Raw genomic sequence first — 14980 nt, 5'->3', positions numbered from 1 at the left:
AGCGACTACACAGTATCTGTCGAGTTGATTTATTGAATTAATAGAGATGGCGCCACAATCATCTTCTTCATCACCATCATATGGGTTCACAAAGGGGCGGTAGAGACTGACTAATGTACATTTATGACAGGTGTCACCACCACTGAATGTGTTTCACATTTGACTCATGAACAAACCTTGAGAAAACAAACCTTTGATGACAGGTTATTAGTAGCCTATTTGCTTTCAGTGTAACTGGATGGATGTCGCGGAATATGCGCGTTCACAATAATGCCTGCAAAAGACCCGCTTATCGAAACACTTAAAGGTATGTTTCACATCCTATATGTTATCATACACTTGAGGGTGTACCTAACCGTCGATGTGCTGTTTTACTGATCAGTAGTTGTTGTTGTCACGCAGCTGAAGATGACAGGCTTCTGCTTGCTGCTCGGTTAGCAGTGCCTGCTGGTAGGTAGGTAGATAGATAGCTAGCATACTTGTTTTGCGCACTCAGACAAGACGTTTTGATGATTGGAAGCGATTTTTAAATTGCTGCTCTATGTCATTTGCAATATTTGCAAAATTTTTTGTTTGTTTGTAAATCACGGGATCCAAATATGTTAAACTAACATTATATTTAATAAAAAACAGCATTTGTCTATTGAGTATGAGTATGCATACTTTTGCCATGGTAATAAACGAGGATTTTAAGCAGTAGGCTATATCAGCAGGAAGCCACAGCAGTTTAAAGAACTGCAATAAATCTCTCTTTTTAATACCCATTTTATACAACAGTTCTTTAAACAAATAATAATCATATTAATAATAATAATAATTATATTTCCCCACCGATTAACACAACAAACTGGTCTGGAACAAAAATGTTCTATTATCACCCCACTCCAGCTACATTTCAGGTTTTCCATTTCCACTTGAAGGAAACCAAGCATTAAACCATTAAACTGAAAGCATTATTTCAGTTTGTCTGACTTATTTTGAACCAAATCAACTGATAATACATCAGACTAAATGAAATAAACCTGGCTTATTTGGTAAACTTGTTTTATGAAACAGGCCCCAGGTCATCCAGGTACTTTTCACCTACTGTTTTTCAAATACTATGACATCTTTTGGCGTACTGTTTTTCGCACAATATTGTAGAGAAGTATTCAATCTCAGATACAGCTACCCCTCACAGATTCAATATGGTGTCTGGTACGTTTCCCAAAAACAACTATGGTCACAAGTTCCATACCAATAGAGTTTAATGGAACTAACGACCATAGTTAGCTAACGATGCATTTGGGAAATGCACCCCTGACTGTTTTTATACACCTTTTAAGGTGGGGTCACATATACCGTTGCTCTGTGAAATTTCATGTGCAAATTGTTATAGGAATCCAAGCGATCTGGAGTTTTAAATGAGGGCGAAAAATTCTCCGTGCAGATTTTGCTTGTTGTTCAAGCAAAATTGTGCATTCACCAACAGAAAGCTGCTTGGTTTGAAAGTGACTTCTCTATGAGCAGCTGTCCATGCATCAGTAGACAGTGGATAATAGACCTTTTTCGCTTTATGTGTGTAAATGTGATGCTCATGGTGTTGGATGCTAAAAAATAAGTGAGACATGATGCAACAGCAAAATACATCTTTCTGATACATGTGCACATTTACTGACAATTAAAAATCAGCTCAGAACGGCCCGCTATATTTCTGGGGTAAACAAAAGACACACACAGCAGTGGTGAGCTCCAGGGCAACCACGTATGCCAGTGTGTGCTGTTTTGGTCTGGGTTAATGAAGCAAGGTCTATTCCACCTACATTACATAATCTTGTGATTAAAACAGAAAACTAACCCTTAATCATCGTCCTCCCTGTTTATTCCCAGTGTGCATTCTGAATTTGAAATCGGAAGGCACTGTGATTGACTCCAACCCACACCTGGCATCCTGCTGTGAGCTCCTGGAACTTATACTGCGAAAGGGACTGCAGCGTGAGCTCCACACACCAACACACACTCTCCTGTACACCTGCACATCATCACCTGTCAGCAAACACAGTACAAACACTTAAATAAGAGCCGTCATTACACCTGGCACACACTGTGGGAAAATCCATACACATTACATGATGACTTTTATTGCAGTTTAAAGATCATAAGGATGTCTATATTGACAATATACAATAGATGTTTGGATGCACTTAGTTTATGTTGCTCATGATTTTATGCATACAATGATTCAGTGCTTCAAATTAGTTTTGTGCACAAACATAAACTTTTTTTTCATTTTAATATTAGTTAAAATTGTAGTATGCAAGCAAATTAAAGTGTATGCATGTGACACTATGTTTATAACATAATGGACATTAATCATTAATGTTTCTAGAGCCTGTTCTCAGTTTGGCACATAGAGATTACTGGCATTGTTTTGAACAGCTTCTACACCACGACACATGTGGCAGGTGAGTCATTATGCACTTATTGCGTTTCATTTTTAGCGTAATATAACGCTAAAGGTTTAAAAGTCTAATTTAAACTACAACAAAGAATGAAAAAGAATGATACATTATTGAGTAATATTAATAAAAAAATAGTTAATCTCTGAAATTGTTGTTTTTGTCATTCCCAAATCTTTATGCTGCACAATCGCAATAAAAAATATATTAAATTATAAAAATGCCAAATGCATTTTCACTCTCATACTTTTGGACCCTAATGTATGTCTCCTTGTTTTTATATTTTAAAAATAAAATCTTTTGATTAATCACAACCACAGATTTGCTGAAAATGGAACAGAAAATGCGTCTGTCTGATCAGAATGCTCTGTCTGCTCCTGAAGGTTGAGTTCAGTTTCTTTGGCTGTGCAGCAGACCACAGCATGCAGCAAACTCATCACCTCTCAAGGTCGAGGACGCTTCTTCATACGGCTCATGCTGATGAGGAGAATCCTGGGAAATGTCATAAAACACCTGCTGCACACAAACAGAGTCATCGAGGTTAGTAGACACTGAAGTGATGATTGAAAATTATTATTTTTTTTTTTACAGACAATCAACTTGATTTCTTTTCTTCACAGTGGTATTGCCCTAATGTTGCTATTCTGAGAAATGAGGAGTTTGTTGGTGAGTGTTTGTGTTTGCCTGAAATAGTTTAGCAGGTATATACTGGTTGTTTTGCTGTAATTACTGTCTCAAATGTCTCCAAACAGAACCGTTTCTTTCGCTGTCTATGGTGCTGTCAGAAATGAACTTTAAGTTCAGTATTGAGGTATGAACTGCTTATCCCCTGCATTTGCTGTATGCTTCATTGTGCTGAGTTTGAGATCTTCATTTCTTACTAGAAACTTTCTATTTGTGACTTTAATCTCAGAACTGCAGCTTCCTGGATGAAAGCTGGCTGCTTCCGGTATGATCTTAATGTTCTGATTTACCTGTATGTGCATGAAGAGGTCATGCTGAATTGCATGTTGCAAACCTTGCTTGTGTTTTAGGTGTGTCAATTCTATGAAGCCGTTCCCTGTCGAGAGCTGGGGATGGTGCTCAGGTTAGCATGTTGGCAAGTCTTTTCAATTCTGAATGCTGCATTTGTTCATGTCATTTTGGCCAACTTTTCTAAAAAATTATTTGTGCACACATTCTGATCACCTTTTTGCTCTCTGTGTTGAAAAAGTCATGCTCAACTACACATCACAAGTTTTTGATATTCTATATTTAATAGCAAATATTACTAATCAGTATTTCTATTCATATAGTATATTTTAATAATCTTTCTTTTTAAAGGTACCTAGATGGACGCGTCTTTGTACTGGACCTGCTTCAGGGTAGTCAAGCTCAGGTGGATATGTTTGCCGAGCCTGGTGACATTATTGATGAAATCAATGGGATATCACTGAGGAATGCTAGCAATGGGCAGGTCAGAAGTAATCTTTCCCATAAAATGTATCTCCTGCATGACCCAACATACCATCATGAATTTTTGAGACAGCTTTATATATGCGTACTCTGTTATATGCTTTGCTTGAAATGATTATATAATCATGATAAGCTTCATTGTGTTTGCTTATTCTAAGACTCATTCATCACAAGATATGGCTCCTGTCAGGAATAGTTCACAACTTAACAAAAAAAATAAATAAATAAAAAATTACAGTTTTGTTATCATTTACCAACCCTCATGCTGTTCCAACCACATTTTGTTTTCTTTCCTCTGGGTAAAATGAAAAGGATGTTAGGTACAATATCCGAGCTGCTGTTTTCCACAAAGTGGATGATAAAATAAACTTCACAGCTCCTGAAATGACAAAAAAAAAAAGCATTATTAAAGTACCGTTAAAAATAGTCATGCAATTTGTGTGCTATATTCTGAAGACATACAATAGCTTATGTGACAAACAGACCAAAATTTAAGATCTGTTTTCCAAATGCATGTTATTGATCTTATTGTGAACTATTCATCCATGCTTATGTTTCATTTCCTGTCCACTTAAACCAAAGCCACTATAAGTGTGGTCAAATTCAACATTGTTTGGCGAAATTTTACAGGTGAAATGCAGTCATTTCAGTAGGAATCCACGCAATTGGGAATTTAACATGAGGGCAGTGTCCAAATTCGGGTTTCAAAACAAGTTCAAGTATGTCACACGGATTCACAGCAATGACCAACAGAAAACTACTTGATTTGAAAGTGACCTCTATGTGACCTGTGCTTCATACATCGCCACACAATCGACCGTAGACAATGGGCCTAATTTGTCTCAAAATTTCACTGAAATTTTGCTAGTGTGACCACACATTTACAGTCAGATCTGCCAACTATATAACTATAGCGCTCAATATCTGACTAACAGGCCACACACTTTTCCCATCCAAAGGCAGGTGTGGTTCTGTCTAAGCTGAAGGGTCAGCCCCTTTCCATTCACTTGATTCGTTGGAGAGGAGAAGATGGGTCTATCTATCAGCCACTGATCAAACACTTACGGCAGCTCAAACAGGAAAAACCCTCACTTCAGTTTGGCCCAAAACCAGCCTCTCAGCAGGACAGAACTGCGGGTCAGAAGAGAGGGCAGACGCAGTGTGTGAAAGACGGCAGGTACTCTCAATAAAGATTTCATGTATGTTTGCAATTGTATTAGTCACAAATACCATAAACAGCCACAGCCTGTAACTGTTTGATCGTGTTTAACAGGATCCTGTACGGCGTGCACCTCTTAGGAAAAGCAAACATTGGAATGGTACAGTAGTTGTGTAAACATCTCCCTTTATGGTGCTCTTGTTTCACTTTAATCCATGCATGTGTATTTTTGAGTCAATATGTGATCCTAAAGCATGTGATTATTGAATATGAATGTAATTTTTCTTTCATTTTAAGTATGGAGGAAAGGAGGTCCTGCAGCATGTCATTCCTGTGGTTCTGGAGAGCAGTCAGGCAAGAAAGGTATATCTACAATTGAGCAAGTGAGTTTTATGTTGAGAGATATTTATGTGAGCTAATTTCAAGACCTATTTCATATATCATGCTTTCTGATTTTGTCATGTAGGAAGTACTGCTGGATGTAAAGGAGACTCATCTTACCTGCATAGATAAGTCCAATAAGCAGGTTTGTGTTTTTCAATGCTAAATGCAAATAACTTAGGTTAAAGGTGAGTCATTTTAAGCCAAAGTTTCTCCTTTTGATCAGGAGCTGTTTCAACACCATTTCCCTGAGATATCATGTGTTGGGAGGTTTGGAAGCCAACCTGATTTAACCATTTTTGCTTTTTGTGTACTGTAAGTATTTTGAGAAAATGTTGTAGATAGATGTTGACTCAAGTCATTAAAATTAAATGCATGGCATGCTGTTTTATGTTAAGCTTTCTTTCTTGAAATGTCCAATGTTTCTCTCAGATATGAAACTCTCATTCAATTAAAACTAAGATAATTACTAGCTTTCAGTATTTGATATGGTGTTGGAGTTTGAATAAATGGCAGACGGGTTATGCGACTGGCTTATCTGCATTCCATTTACTTATTAGTGACATTTCTTCCAAGCTTTGTGTTTGAAGTACTAACCATGTAATCGGTTTCAGAGATTCACCGCAAACAGGCAAACAGTCAGGCTTCTGTTGTGTGGTCCTACAGGCTGCCACAAGTAGAGAGTGCGAAGAGATTGTCAACCGTGTAGGTGAGTGTGAAACCACTTTAATTCAGAGTATTGATGTAATGCTAATAATTTTGGAAGTAATTAATATCATTTGTACTGTTTTTTTTATTTGTTTTTTTTTTAATCGCCACAGCTGCTGGGTTCAAACATACAGAATGGTTTGTATGAAAATTCAGAACTTGAGTGGATTGGACATCTTCTGAAGTGTGCATCAGGTGTTTTTGAGGTGTTTTTGAGCACAATACATATATTGCATTGTTATATATTCTATATTATAAAAATATAGTTTATCGTTTGTATTAACAGTATACTGTATATGATAGAATGATAGATACAATCTTATTGTAATATCCTGTATTTGTGCAGTGTTGTTTTGATAGAAATACATGAAATACTGAATCTCTTTTTGTTATAACATTGTATGCTTTTCTAAAAAAAATTTCACACAATACACAAATATTAATCACCATTAAATTATGTGCACACATTGGAGTTTTTGCATTTAAACTTTTAAACATAAAAAAAAAAAATAAAAAAATAAAGAAAAAAATGTTCTAGAATGAATATGATAAATTCACCATTCTCCACTACTATTCTTGGTCTCTAATCAAATACTGTATGTGAACCTGAACCACAAAACCAGTCTTAAGTAGCACGGGTATATTTGTAGCGATAGCCAACAATAAATTGCATGGGTCAAAAGTATAGATTTTTCTTTTATGCCAAAAATCATTAGGTTATTAAGTAAAGATCATGTTCCATGAAGAATTTTTTGTAAATATACTACCATAATTATATCAAAACTTAATTTTTGATTAGTAATATGCAGTGCTAAGGACTTCATTTAGACAACTTTAAAGGAGATTTTCTCAGTATTTTGATTTTTTGGCACCCTCAGATTCCAGATTTTCAAATAGTTGTGTCAGGGAAAGCTTATATATTATATAATGTGTAAATTTCATTGACCCTATGACTGGTTTCGCGGTGTAAATGTAAATGTATTGAGCAAATATACAAAAGGACAGATGTTTGAGGCACAAAATGTTCTTAAGAATATTCTCAAGAATTATCGAGTGTAAAAATAAAATGCTGGGCACGGACAAACATCCTTAAGTGTTATGCAGTTTTTATCATTAAGAAATCACGATCACGTTTGGAGACCTGTATCTGCGAGTCGCGACTTTGAATTTGAAGCACGTCTCGCTCTTAAATTGGGGCTTTACCGGTGTTCATTATCTCTAACTTCACTCTCGTTTGACGTAGCAAGGTTCGTTTAGTGAATGTGAATGAGTCTTTATTTGAATTCGATTCTTTTCAATGAATCGGTTGAATCAGTTCACGCAACAAGTCGTGCACGCATTGAACTGAATTGGTCCGGGCGGCGTTCGAAACGAACTGTTCAAAAGAACCGATTCACTTACTACTAAGACGTCATCACAATGGCCCGGAATTTCCTCCTCGCCAGATCTGGCGCATGCGCACATCGAAAAAGAATGCGGACTTCGCAGCTCTCCCAATATTAAATAGTTTGATGGCCATAATTTGATAAATCATGTCGAAAGCACCATCTCAGCCCGGTTCTTCGGGTGCCGCGGCCAACCTGGGACCTTCATCGTCCTCCTCCTGCTCCTCACCCTCGGCAGGTGGCACGACGTCCCCCGCTAACGTGCTGCACGCACAGCCCGAGAAACCCCAGCACTACACGTACGTAACGAAACACCTTTACACCCACCTGATTACTCATGCAAATCACATATATTTCATGCATCAGTAATTTTACACGCCTCTGATAATTTGTTTCGTGGCTGTGATGAGCTGCATCAAGAGCTGTGTTTTATAGAGGCCTAGCAGTGCGATTGTTTGTATGCATTGCTTTGATATGATGTTTTGAAAGATGCACTTGAGCATCCTGGCAAGACCTCTGGTGATTTGCAAACACAATAAAGAATGCAAACTACACAGTGCTTCGTTACTCTAAAATGTCATCGTGAAATCATGGTAAAAGATACATCCATCGAGATCTCTCGTGAAGCACCACGCAACTTAACCGGGTGCCCAGACTTTTTGATCAATGAATTTGCCTTTGTCCAGTCGTTCATTGCTGTGTAAGGATTTAAGACAAACATTTTAGAGTAATTCCTCCTCTCACAAAAAAATTCCGTGCATCAGAGGTGCCTAAGCTTTTACTACCAAAAATCAAACTTGAATGAGGGCCATGAAAAGTAAATGTTGCATTACTGTATATCCACCTATATTGTATTAAAAAATTACATTTGTAAATGGCCTTTATATTCTCTTCATTCCAATGCAAAATGTAATGTAAACATGGGATGTTTTTATTATTCATGATTTTTGGGTGAACATTATTTTGAAAATAATTTAAGATTTTAAAATTCATTTCTGTAGCCTCATGCTTGTAAATGACAACAGTAAAATGCCTGATTTTTTTTTTTCCACTATAATTTCCATGATTCCTGAAGCAGGTCATAACAATGACAGAACATAACACATATATTATTAGCTGGTTCAGGTGCATTTGATCAGGGCTGAAGCTGGAGCAGGATTGGGCACCAGTGAGCTAATGGTGCCCAAATATGCTTTCATTCAGTGTTTTGTTAGTTTTGCCATTAAACCATTTACTCTTCCCATCTCTCTATATGTGTTCAGGTATCTGAAAGAGTTTAGGACAGAGCAGTGTCTCTTATTTGTGCAGCATAAATGCACTCAGCACCGGCCCTTCACCTGCTTCCACTGGCACTTCCTGAACCAGAGACGACGGAGGCCGATTCGCAGACGAGATGGAACGTTTAATTACAGCCCTGATGTGTACTGTGTTAAATATGACGAGGGCACGGGGACATGTCCCGATGGAGATGAGTAAGAACCAGCACAAACTCCATTTTTAAGTCTGCTATATGACTAGATGTAAATGTAATGTAATGTAAATGTCTCGCTATCTGAATTTATGCTAATATCTTTCTTTATTTATGTACTGCCAGGTGTCCATTTCTGCACCGGACAGCTGGAGACACAGAGAGGCGGTATCACCTGCGGTACTATAAGACTGGTTCCTGTATCCACGAGACTGATGGGAAGGGCCACTGCAGTAAGAACGGCCCTCACTGTGCCTTTGCTCACGGCTCCCATGACCTCCGTAGCCCCGTCTATGACATCAGGTGGACAATTTTAAATCAATAATTCATCTGAATATGAAAATTCAAATCCAAACATATATCCTTTCTTTTCTGTGGCACGCAAAAAGAGTAATTTTTAATTGAAGTCATTAATTAAATTGCATTTATTATTATGATGCACTAAAGTTCAGAAGTTTAGAGTCGATGAGATTTTTAAAATGTTTTTGAAAGAATCTCTTATGCTCACCAAGGCAAAGTTTATTTGAGTGAAAATACAGTAAAAATGGTAATATTGTGAAATACTATAACAATTTAAAATAACTGTTTTACTATATTTTCAAATGTAATTTATTCCTGTGATGCAAAGCAGAATTTTCAGGATTATTACTCCAGTCTTCAGTGTCACATGATCCTTTAGAAATCATTCTAATATTCTGATTTGCTGCTCAAAAAAAAAAAAAAAAAATCTTATTATCAATGTTAGAAACAGTTGTGTGTCTTAATGTTTTTGTAAAAAACAGTGATATATTTTTATGAATGGAATGTTTAAAAAAAAACTTCTTGTCTTTACTGATCAATTTAATGTATCTTAAATACTGTAATAATTTATCATACTGACCCTAAACTTTTGAACAGTGGTGCACATTGTGGATATTTTTCCTTGGGATTGATGTGTATTTTTAATGTCTTGTTAAGAGAGGTTCAGGTGTTAGAAGCCCAGTCTGCTACTGGATTGGTTGAGGGAACATCTGGAGAAGGGCAGTCAGGAGTCGTGGCCAGCACTGCACTCATAGAAAAGATCCTGAGTGAAGATCCACGCTGGCAAGGTGAAGGCAGCCTCTCCACATGACATTAAAATGAACCTACACTACATTCATATGTCATTCTACATGCCGTTCTGTGCTCATTTCTCCTCATGCAGACAACAGTTTCGTGCTCTCCCACTATAAGACTGAGCTTTGCAAAAAACCTCCCCGATTGTGCCGTCAGGGCTATGCATGTCCCTACTATCACAACAGCAAAGACCGCAGACGGAGCCCTCACAAACACAAATACAGGTCTGTATAACAAATACTTCTTTCAGTAGAACACAAACTGATAAAGTTTAATCTTATGCAGATCATTTTTATACAACAACAGTTCATAACACAATGACCAAAAAGGACAAACACAACTTGCCTTGCCACAAAACCAGTCATAAGGGTCAATTTTTTAAAATTGAGATTTAAACATTATATACATTTAGGACAATATTTGGCTGAAATCTGGAATCTGACGGTGCCTGAAAATCGCCTTTAAAGTTGTCCAAATTAAGTTCTTAGCAATGCATATTACTAATCAAAAATTAAGCTTTGATATATTTATGGTAGGAAATGTACAAAATATCTTCATGGAACATGATCTTTACTTAAAATACCATAATGATATTTGGCATAAAAGAAAAATCGATCATTTTGACCCATACAATGTATTGTTGCTACAAATATACCCCAGCGACTTATGACTGGTTTTGTGGTCCAGGGTCACATGTTCCAAATGCTCTAAAGTCATGTGATAGCTTTTTGTGTGGAGAAAAAAGTAACAAGTTGAAGCCGTTTTTGGTACTTTTTGGATCTTGACAGTTATTTTATTTCCAGATTCCAAAATTTTTGCTCAGCAGAACCTCTTTAACCTAAAATATTCACCAAAGGTTAATATTTCTATAATTTTTGCGTGTTCTTGTTCTCTGATGTCAGTTAATTGTCACATGACTTTCAGGTAAACAATACAACTATTTCATTTTTGTTAGTGTATTTCGTTTAGATGTATTTTAACTTAATTTATTTTATTATTTGACATTTTTATTATTTAGTTGATTATCTTTTTATGAACTCACAAACCCACTGCAGTTTAGAAACCCCGTTCCTTTAAAAGTAATGACAAATCAGAATGCTGTGTATTCAAACTTCTGTTTGAATTCGATTTATTTCCTGCTTTGTAGGAAGATGACAGACGCTTTCTGTCATGATACATGATTTTAATGATGCTGTGTTTTGTTCCTGAAGAGCCCTGCCGTGTCCCTCAGTGAAGCACAGTGATGAGTGGGGAGACCCGAGTAAATGTGAGAGCGGAGAAAGCTGTCAGTACTGCCACACGCGGACGGAACAGCAGTTCCACCCGGAGGTATTTCACACTCAATCTAATGCGGCTGGACTCTGTTTAACATCAGCATTTACTGTAAGAACAAGGACATCTGTTTTCTTGCATGGTACTTGGATGTAATGTGATAAAACAGTGAGTATTGGATTATGTTGTGCTTTTGATGCTCATTAGGTTGCTATTTTTTTGGCCGTTTGGCGTAAGTGGCTCTTTTTTTAGATTACTGATTAGTGGTGTTAATGTTAGTCACACATGTGTCATTACTCCTGATGATAAGATTTTCATCTGGCAAAGGATAAAACGTGTGGAAAAAAGCAACCTGAGCCATATATATATAGGGATCAGAAAATGATAGACTCATGGATTCTATAAAGTAAAAAAAAAATTATTAAACATTAAAAAAGCTACATTTACGTTTTAGGAGCTGAAAGTTTTTTGACTCTTACGGTCGTTCATGATTTACTAGATTAAAAAAAAAAAAAAAAATTAATGACAAATTTTATCTGATAAAATATTTTAAAGATGGGTATATACAAAAAAAAGTATATTCTTTCTAAAAATGCCCATGACGTGTTAAGCTTTTATTAATTTACATGACTTTCTTGATTTTTAGTTGTTTTAAAATATTTAAAGCTTGTTTTTTCTTAATTTAAATAATTTTACGTTATCTTGAGGCCCTCTGCAGGTTCTGAGGTTCTCTTAGATTTTTTTTGGCGCTTTTGAAAAATCAAGCGCCGCTAATATTTTCTTATTTTATCTAAATCTAAACTTTTTCCTCCACAGATCTACAAATCCACGAAATGCAATGACATTCAGCAGAGTGGCAACTGTCCGAGAGGGCCGTTCTGTGCTTTTGCTCATTTAGAAAGTAAGCTTACATTTGATGATGCTATTTACACTCTACATTGTATTGGATGTTTAAGATCTTACATGGCAACTTATCCAATGGATACCAATTTATTGTAAATGTGAATGTGATAATTGTATGATTGTGTGTTGTTTCACAGAAGTGACTGTCAGTGATGAGCAGCTGGCCTCACATTGCTGTTCACCTCTAGAAACTTCCTGCTCTGCTCCCTTAGAAGACTTCTGTCAGAGTGGGCCGAGTGCCACCACAGAGGAAGGGCTGCTGGGAAGGGTTCTTTTTGAGGAGTCCTCCAGTCTTGATGCCAGTCTAGGAGGAGAGGGGGGTTATGGGAAAGCCCCTGGGTTTGAGAGGGAAGACCAGGTATAGCACTTTATAACACTTTATTAATGCTTTTATTTAAAGGCGTCAGTTAGAAGACTTGTGTGTTTTTGAGATAATTGTCACGCAAAATCTGGGAATTTTATGATTTCTAAAGTTTTTTCTTGACTCAAAAATATTTAATTGGATATAATTAAAATGCAGTTTAAAAGTTTGAGGTTAGTACAATTTTTCAAACTGTTTTTCGAAGGCTGCAAAATCAATAATATTGTGAAATATTATAACAATTTTCTGTTTTAATATATTTAAAAATGTAATTTATACATGTAATGACAAAGCTGAATTTTCAGAAGCCATTACTCTAATCTAGTTTTCAGTGTCACAGGATCCCTCAGAAATCATTTTAATATGCAGATTTGATTCTCAAAAAACATTATCAATGTTGAAAACAGTTGTTCTGTTTAATATTTTTGTGGAGACTGAAATGTTTATTTTTTTCTTTTTTTTCTTTTCAGGATTCTTTGAATTAATTGTTTAAGTTCAAAAGAACAGCTTTTATTTGCAATCTTTTGTAACACTAACTGCTTTTAGGGTCATTTTGATCAGTTTAATGCATCCTTGCAAACTGAGTATTAATTAATTATTTTTTTTAAATATTGCTGACCCCAAACTTTTTAAATGTTAGTGTATCTCTTTATAAAGTAAAACTTAAAACTTTTTTTTTGAATAACATTTGAATGCATTGGATTCCTGGACCAAGTATTGATACCTGACATACAAATGAACATATGCCCCAATATTATCCATAAAATGAAAAACAAGTCTTTTGTTTATTAAAAAATAACTTTAATATTTTTCATACAGGCCAGACATAGAAGTTTTTCAATGGAACAGCGCAGCAGAGACATTTCATCCATGCACAGCAAACAGGTACTGAACCTACTGATTCAAAACCGACATGAATGAAAATTACAGATAGGCCAAGCACCCTTTGCATTATTCCATGTTGTTTGTTTTCAGGATTTGTTGGTGTTTCTGCCTGTCGGCAGTCCGCTCAGTATGTCCTCCAGCATACCATCCAGTCTGGCAGCCACCCCACCCAGCCCTGCACCCCCCGGCCCGTCTTCAGGCATGAACGCCAACGCTCTTCCCTTCTACCCTACAAGTGACACCGTGGAGTCTGTAGTGGGTGAGTGGGAGATAGTTCATCTCATAAAAATAACTTTTTTTATTTAATTTAATTTAAAAAAATGTTTTATCATTATGGGCCAGGTTTACTAAACGGGGCAAATTAGCGTTGGAGAGCAATTCCATAAAAGCGCTGATGGGAGGAAAAAAATCTGCGGGTGATTTACAGACAAGGTGCACATTTAAAGAACACAGACGCAACATATTTTTTCCATAATGACCAGCGCAATCTACCAAGAGCAGCGCAAATTACTGCCTGCTTTAAGACATGCTTGTTGTGTATTTTTTGAATACCAGTGAACTGACGAGCGCAAATCTTAGTAAATCGCGGTGCGTGATTCATTTAAATTAGATGTCGACCGATTCATCGGTTTTGCAGATTAATCGGCACCGATAGTTGATTGCCACAACTATTGGTTATCGGCAAAAATCCATGCCGATAGTTTTGCAACCGTTGCCGGAATGGCTGAGAAGGGTCCGCTGGCATTATACAGTACGAGAGCGGCCTCTAGAGACGGAAATCACTGACAGCACGTGTTGTTTATTTTGACACGTGACACTGAGCGCTGCACAGAGCGGGAAACTCCAGACGCGCATTTAAATACAGCCGACAGAAAAGCCTGCCGCGGAACAGAACGCCATTCACATAGTTTTCTATTAAATTACATTATATTTGTCCCAAATCGTTGTGAATGTACATAATGACTTCACCCTAGGCTATAAATTATGTATTGTGCATTTTTCAGCAAAACGTTTGTCTTTCTGTGGCTCTAAAGTCTCATAAAGTCTGTATGCTTCATGTAGAGAGCTGTAATAGATCGCACGTTCTCTTTCCACTTGCTCTGTTTTTTTAAACACCGAACTTCAAACTGCGCGACTAACTTTTTTTTTTTTTTTTGATTAGATAATTATCAAGTGTTAAAAAATAGAAGCAAATAAAGTGTGTGAGTACACATACAATATCCATATGTATGTAATTTTAATGCTATGGCCTTGTGTAGATATTTAAAGATGGCCATCTTTAAGCATGACTGTTGAAATTAAATGGTAACATTTTAACAATAAAAGTCCATTCGAAGCATTAATGAAAACTGTAGAAGTATTGTTCCTTGTTAGAGTGTTTTCATTTCAACATTCACTATTAGCTACTAATAGGCTATATTTTTACATTTTAAAGTTTCTTCTTTTAACATTAGCAAATTATGAAATAAC

The 14980-nt window shown here is 36.5% G+C and overlaps 2 protein-coding genes and 1 long non-coding RNA gene across 8 annotated transcripts in view; 2 read left to right on the top strand and 1 right to left on the bottom strand.

Annotated features, from left to right (window-relative positions):
• The first annotated feature begins 5 nt into the window (after positions 1 to 5).
• Positions 6 to 6520, top strand: si:ch211-250n8.1 (uncharacterized). Of its 3 annotated transcripts, XM_058794658.1 has the most exons (17): positions 6 to 307; positions 403 to 450; positions 1870 to 1974; positions 2369 to 2444; positions 2822 to 2978; positions 3059 to 3104; positions 3191 to 3249; positions 3352 to 3387; positions 3473 to 3525; positions 3762 to 3894; positions 4853 to 5070; positions 5167 to 5212; positions 5350 to 5415; positions 5519 to 5578; positions 5660 to 5748; positions 6048 to 6142; positions 6255 to 6520. In XM_058794658.1, the coding sequence occupies exons 1-17, from the start codon at positions 271 to 273 to the stop codon at positions 6287 to 6289; spliced, it is 1359 nt and encodes a 452-aa protein (XP_058650641.1). In that variant the 5' UTR covers positions 6 to 270; the 3' UTR covers positions 6290 to 6520. The 3 variants fall into 3 exon arrangements, with proteins under 3 accessions (XP_058650641.1, XP_058650642.1, XP_058650643.1); XM_058794659.1 differs by lacking the exon at positions 403 to 450; XM_058794660.1 differs by lacking the exons at positions 6048 to 6142; positions 6255 to 6520 and having other exon boundaries at positions 5350 to 5435.
• Positions 1892 to 7663, bottom strand: LOC131551606 (uncharacterized). Of its 3 annotated transcripts, none has more exons than XR_009273800.1 (5): positions 7543 to 7663; positions 4959 to 5024; positions 4152 to 4272; positions 2879 to 2954; positions 1892 to 2025 (listed from the first exon to the last, which is right to left on the bottom strand). It is a non-coding gene; the product is annotated as an uncharacterized LOC131551606 (long non-coding RNA). The 3 variants fall into 3 exon arrangements; XR_009273801.1 differs by having other exon boundaries at positions 2879 to 2951; XR_009273799.1 differs by lacking the exon at positions 1892 to 2025 and having other exon boundaries at positions 2760 to 2954.
• unk (unk zinc finger) overlaps positions 7554 to 14980 on the top strand; it is a 14057-nt gene continuing 6630 nt past the window's right edge. The window contains exons 1-10 of one of the 2 annotated variants that reach the window (XM_058794657.1): positions 7554 to 7825; positions 8789 to 8998; positions 9121 to 9297; positions 9952 to 10082; positions 10178 to 10313; positions 11301 to 11418; positions 12178 to 12262; positions 12477 to 12622; positions 13445 to 13510; positions 13601 to 13769. In XM_058794657.1, coding sequence (XP_058650640.1) covers positions 7674 to 7825; positions 8789 to 8998; positions 9121 to 9297; positions 9952 to 10082; positions 10178 to 10313; positions 11301 to 11418; positions 12178 to 12262; positions 12477 to 12622; positions 13445 to 13510; positions 13601 to 13769 — 1390 coding nt within the window. In that variant the 5' untranslated portion in view covers positions 7554 to 7673. Of the gene's footprint in view, positions 7826 to 8788; positions 8999 to 9120; positions 9298 to 9951; positions 10083 to 10177; positions 10314 to 11300; positions 11419 to 12177; positions 12263 to 12401; positions 12623 to 13444; positions 13511 to 13600; positions 13770 to 14980 lie in introns of both variants that reach the window. The other variant, XM_058794656.1, reaches the window with a different exon arrangement.

This window comes from Onychostoma macrolepis, chromosome 12 (assembly GCF_012432095.1).
Source record: "Onychostoma macrolepis isolate SWU-2019 chromosome 12, ASM1243209v1, whole genome shotgun sequence".
Taxonomy (NCBI): domain Eukaryota; kingdom Metazoa; phylum Chordata; class Actinopteri; order Cypriniformes; family Cyprinidae; genus Onychostoma; species Onychostoma macrolepis.
Note: the sequence above shows the minus strand (reverse complement) of the source record. Positions and strands in the feature narration are given on the sequence as shown.

Bases quoted from the DNA above. Each gene is read 5' to 3' on its own strand.
- si:ch211-250n8.1 (XM_058794658.1), top strand. From the start codon at position 271: ATGCCTGCAAAAGACCCGCTTATCGAAACACTTAAAG. The intron at 5,416-5,518 runs GTATATCTACAA...TTTGTCATGTAG, and splicing joins AGAGCAGTCAGGCAAGAAAG to GAAGTACTGCTGGATGTAAA. The intron at 5,579-5,659 runs GTTTGTGTTTTT...CCTTTTGATCAG, and splicing joins TAGATAAGTCCAATAAGCAG to GAGCTGTTTCAACACCATTT.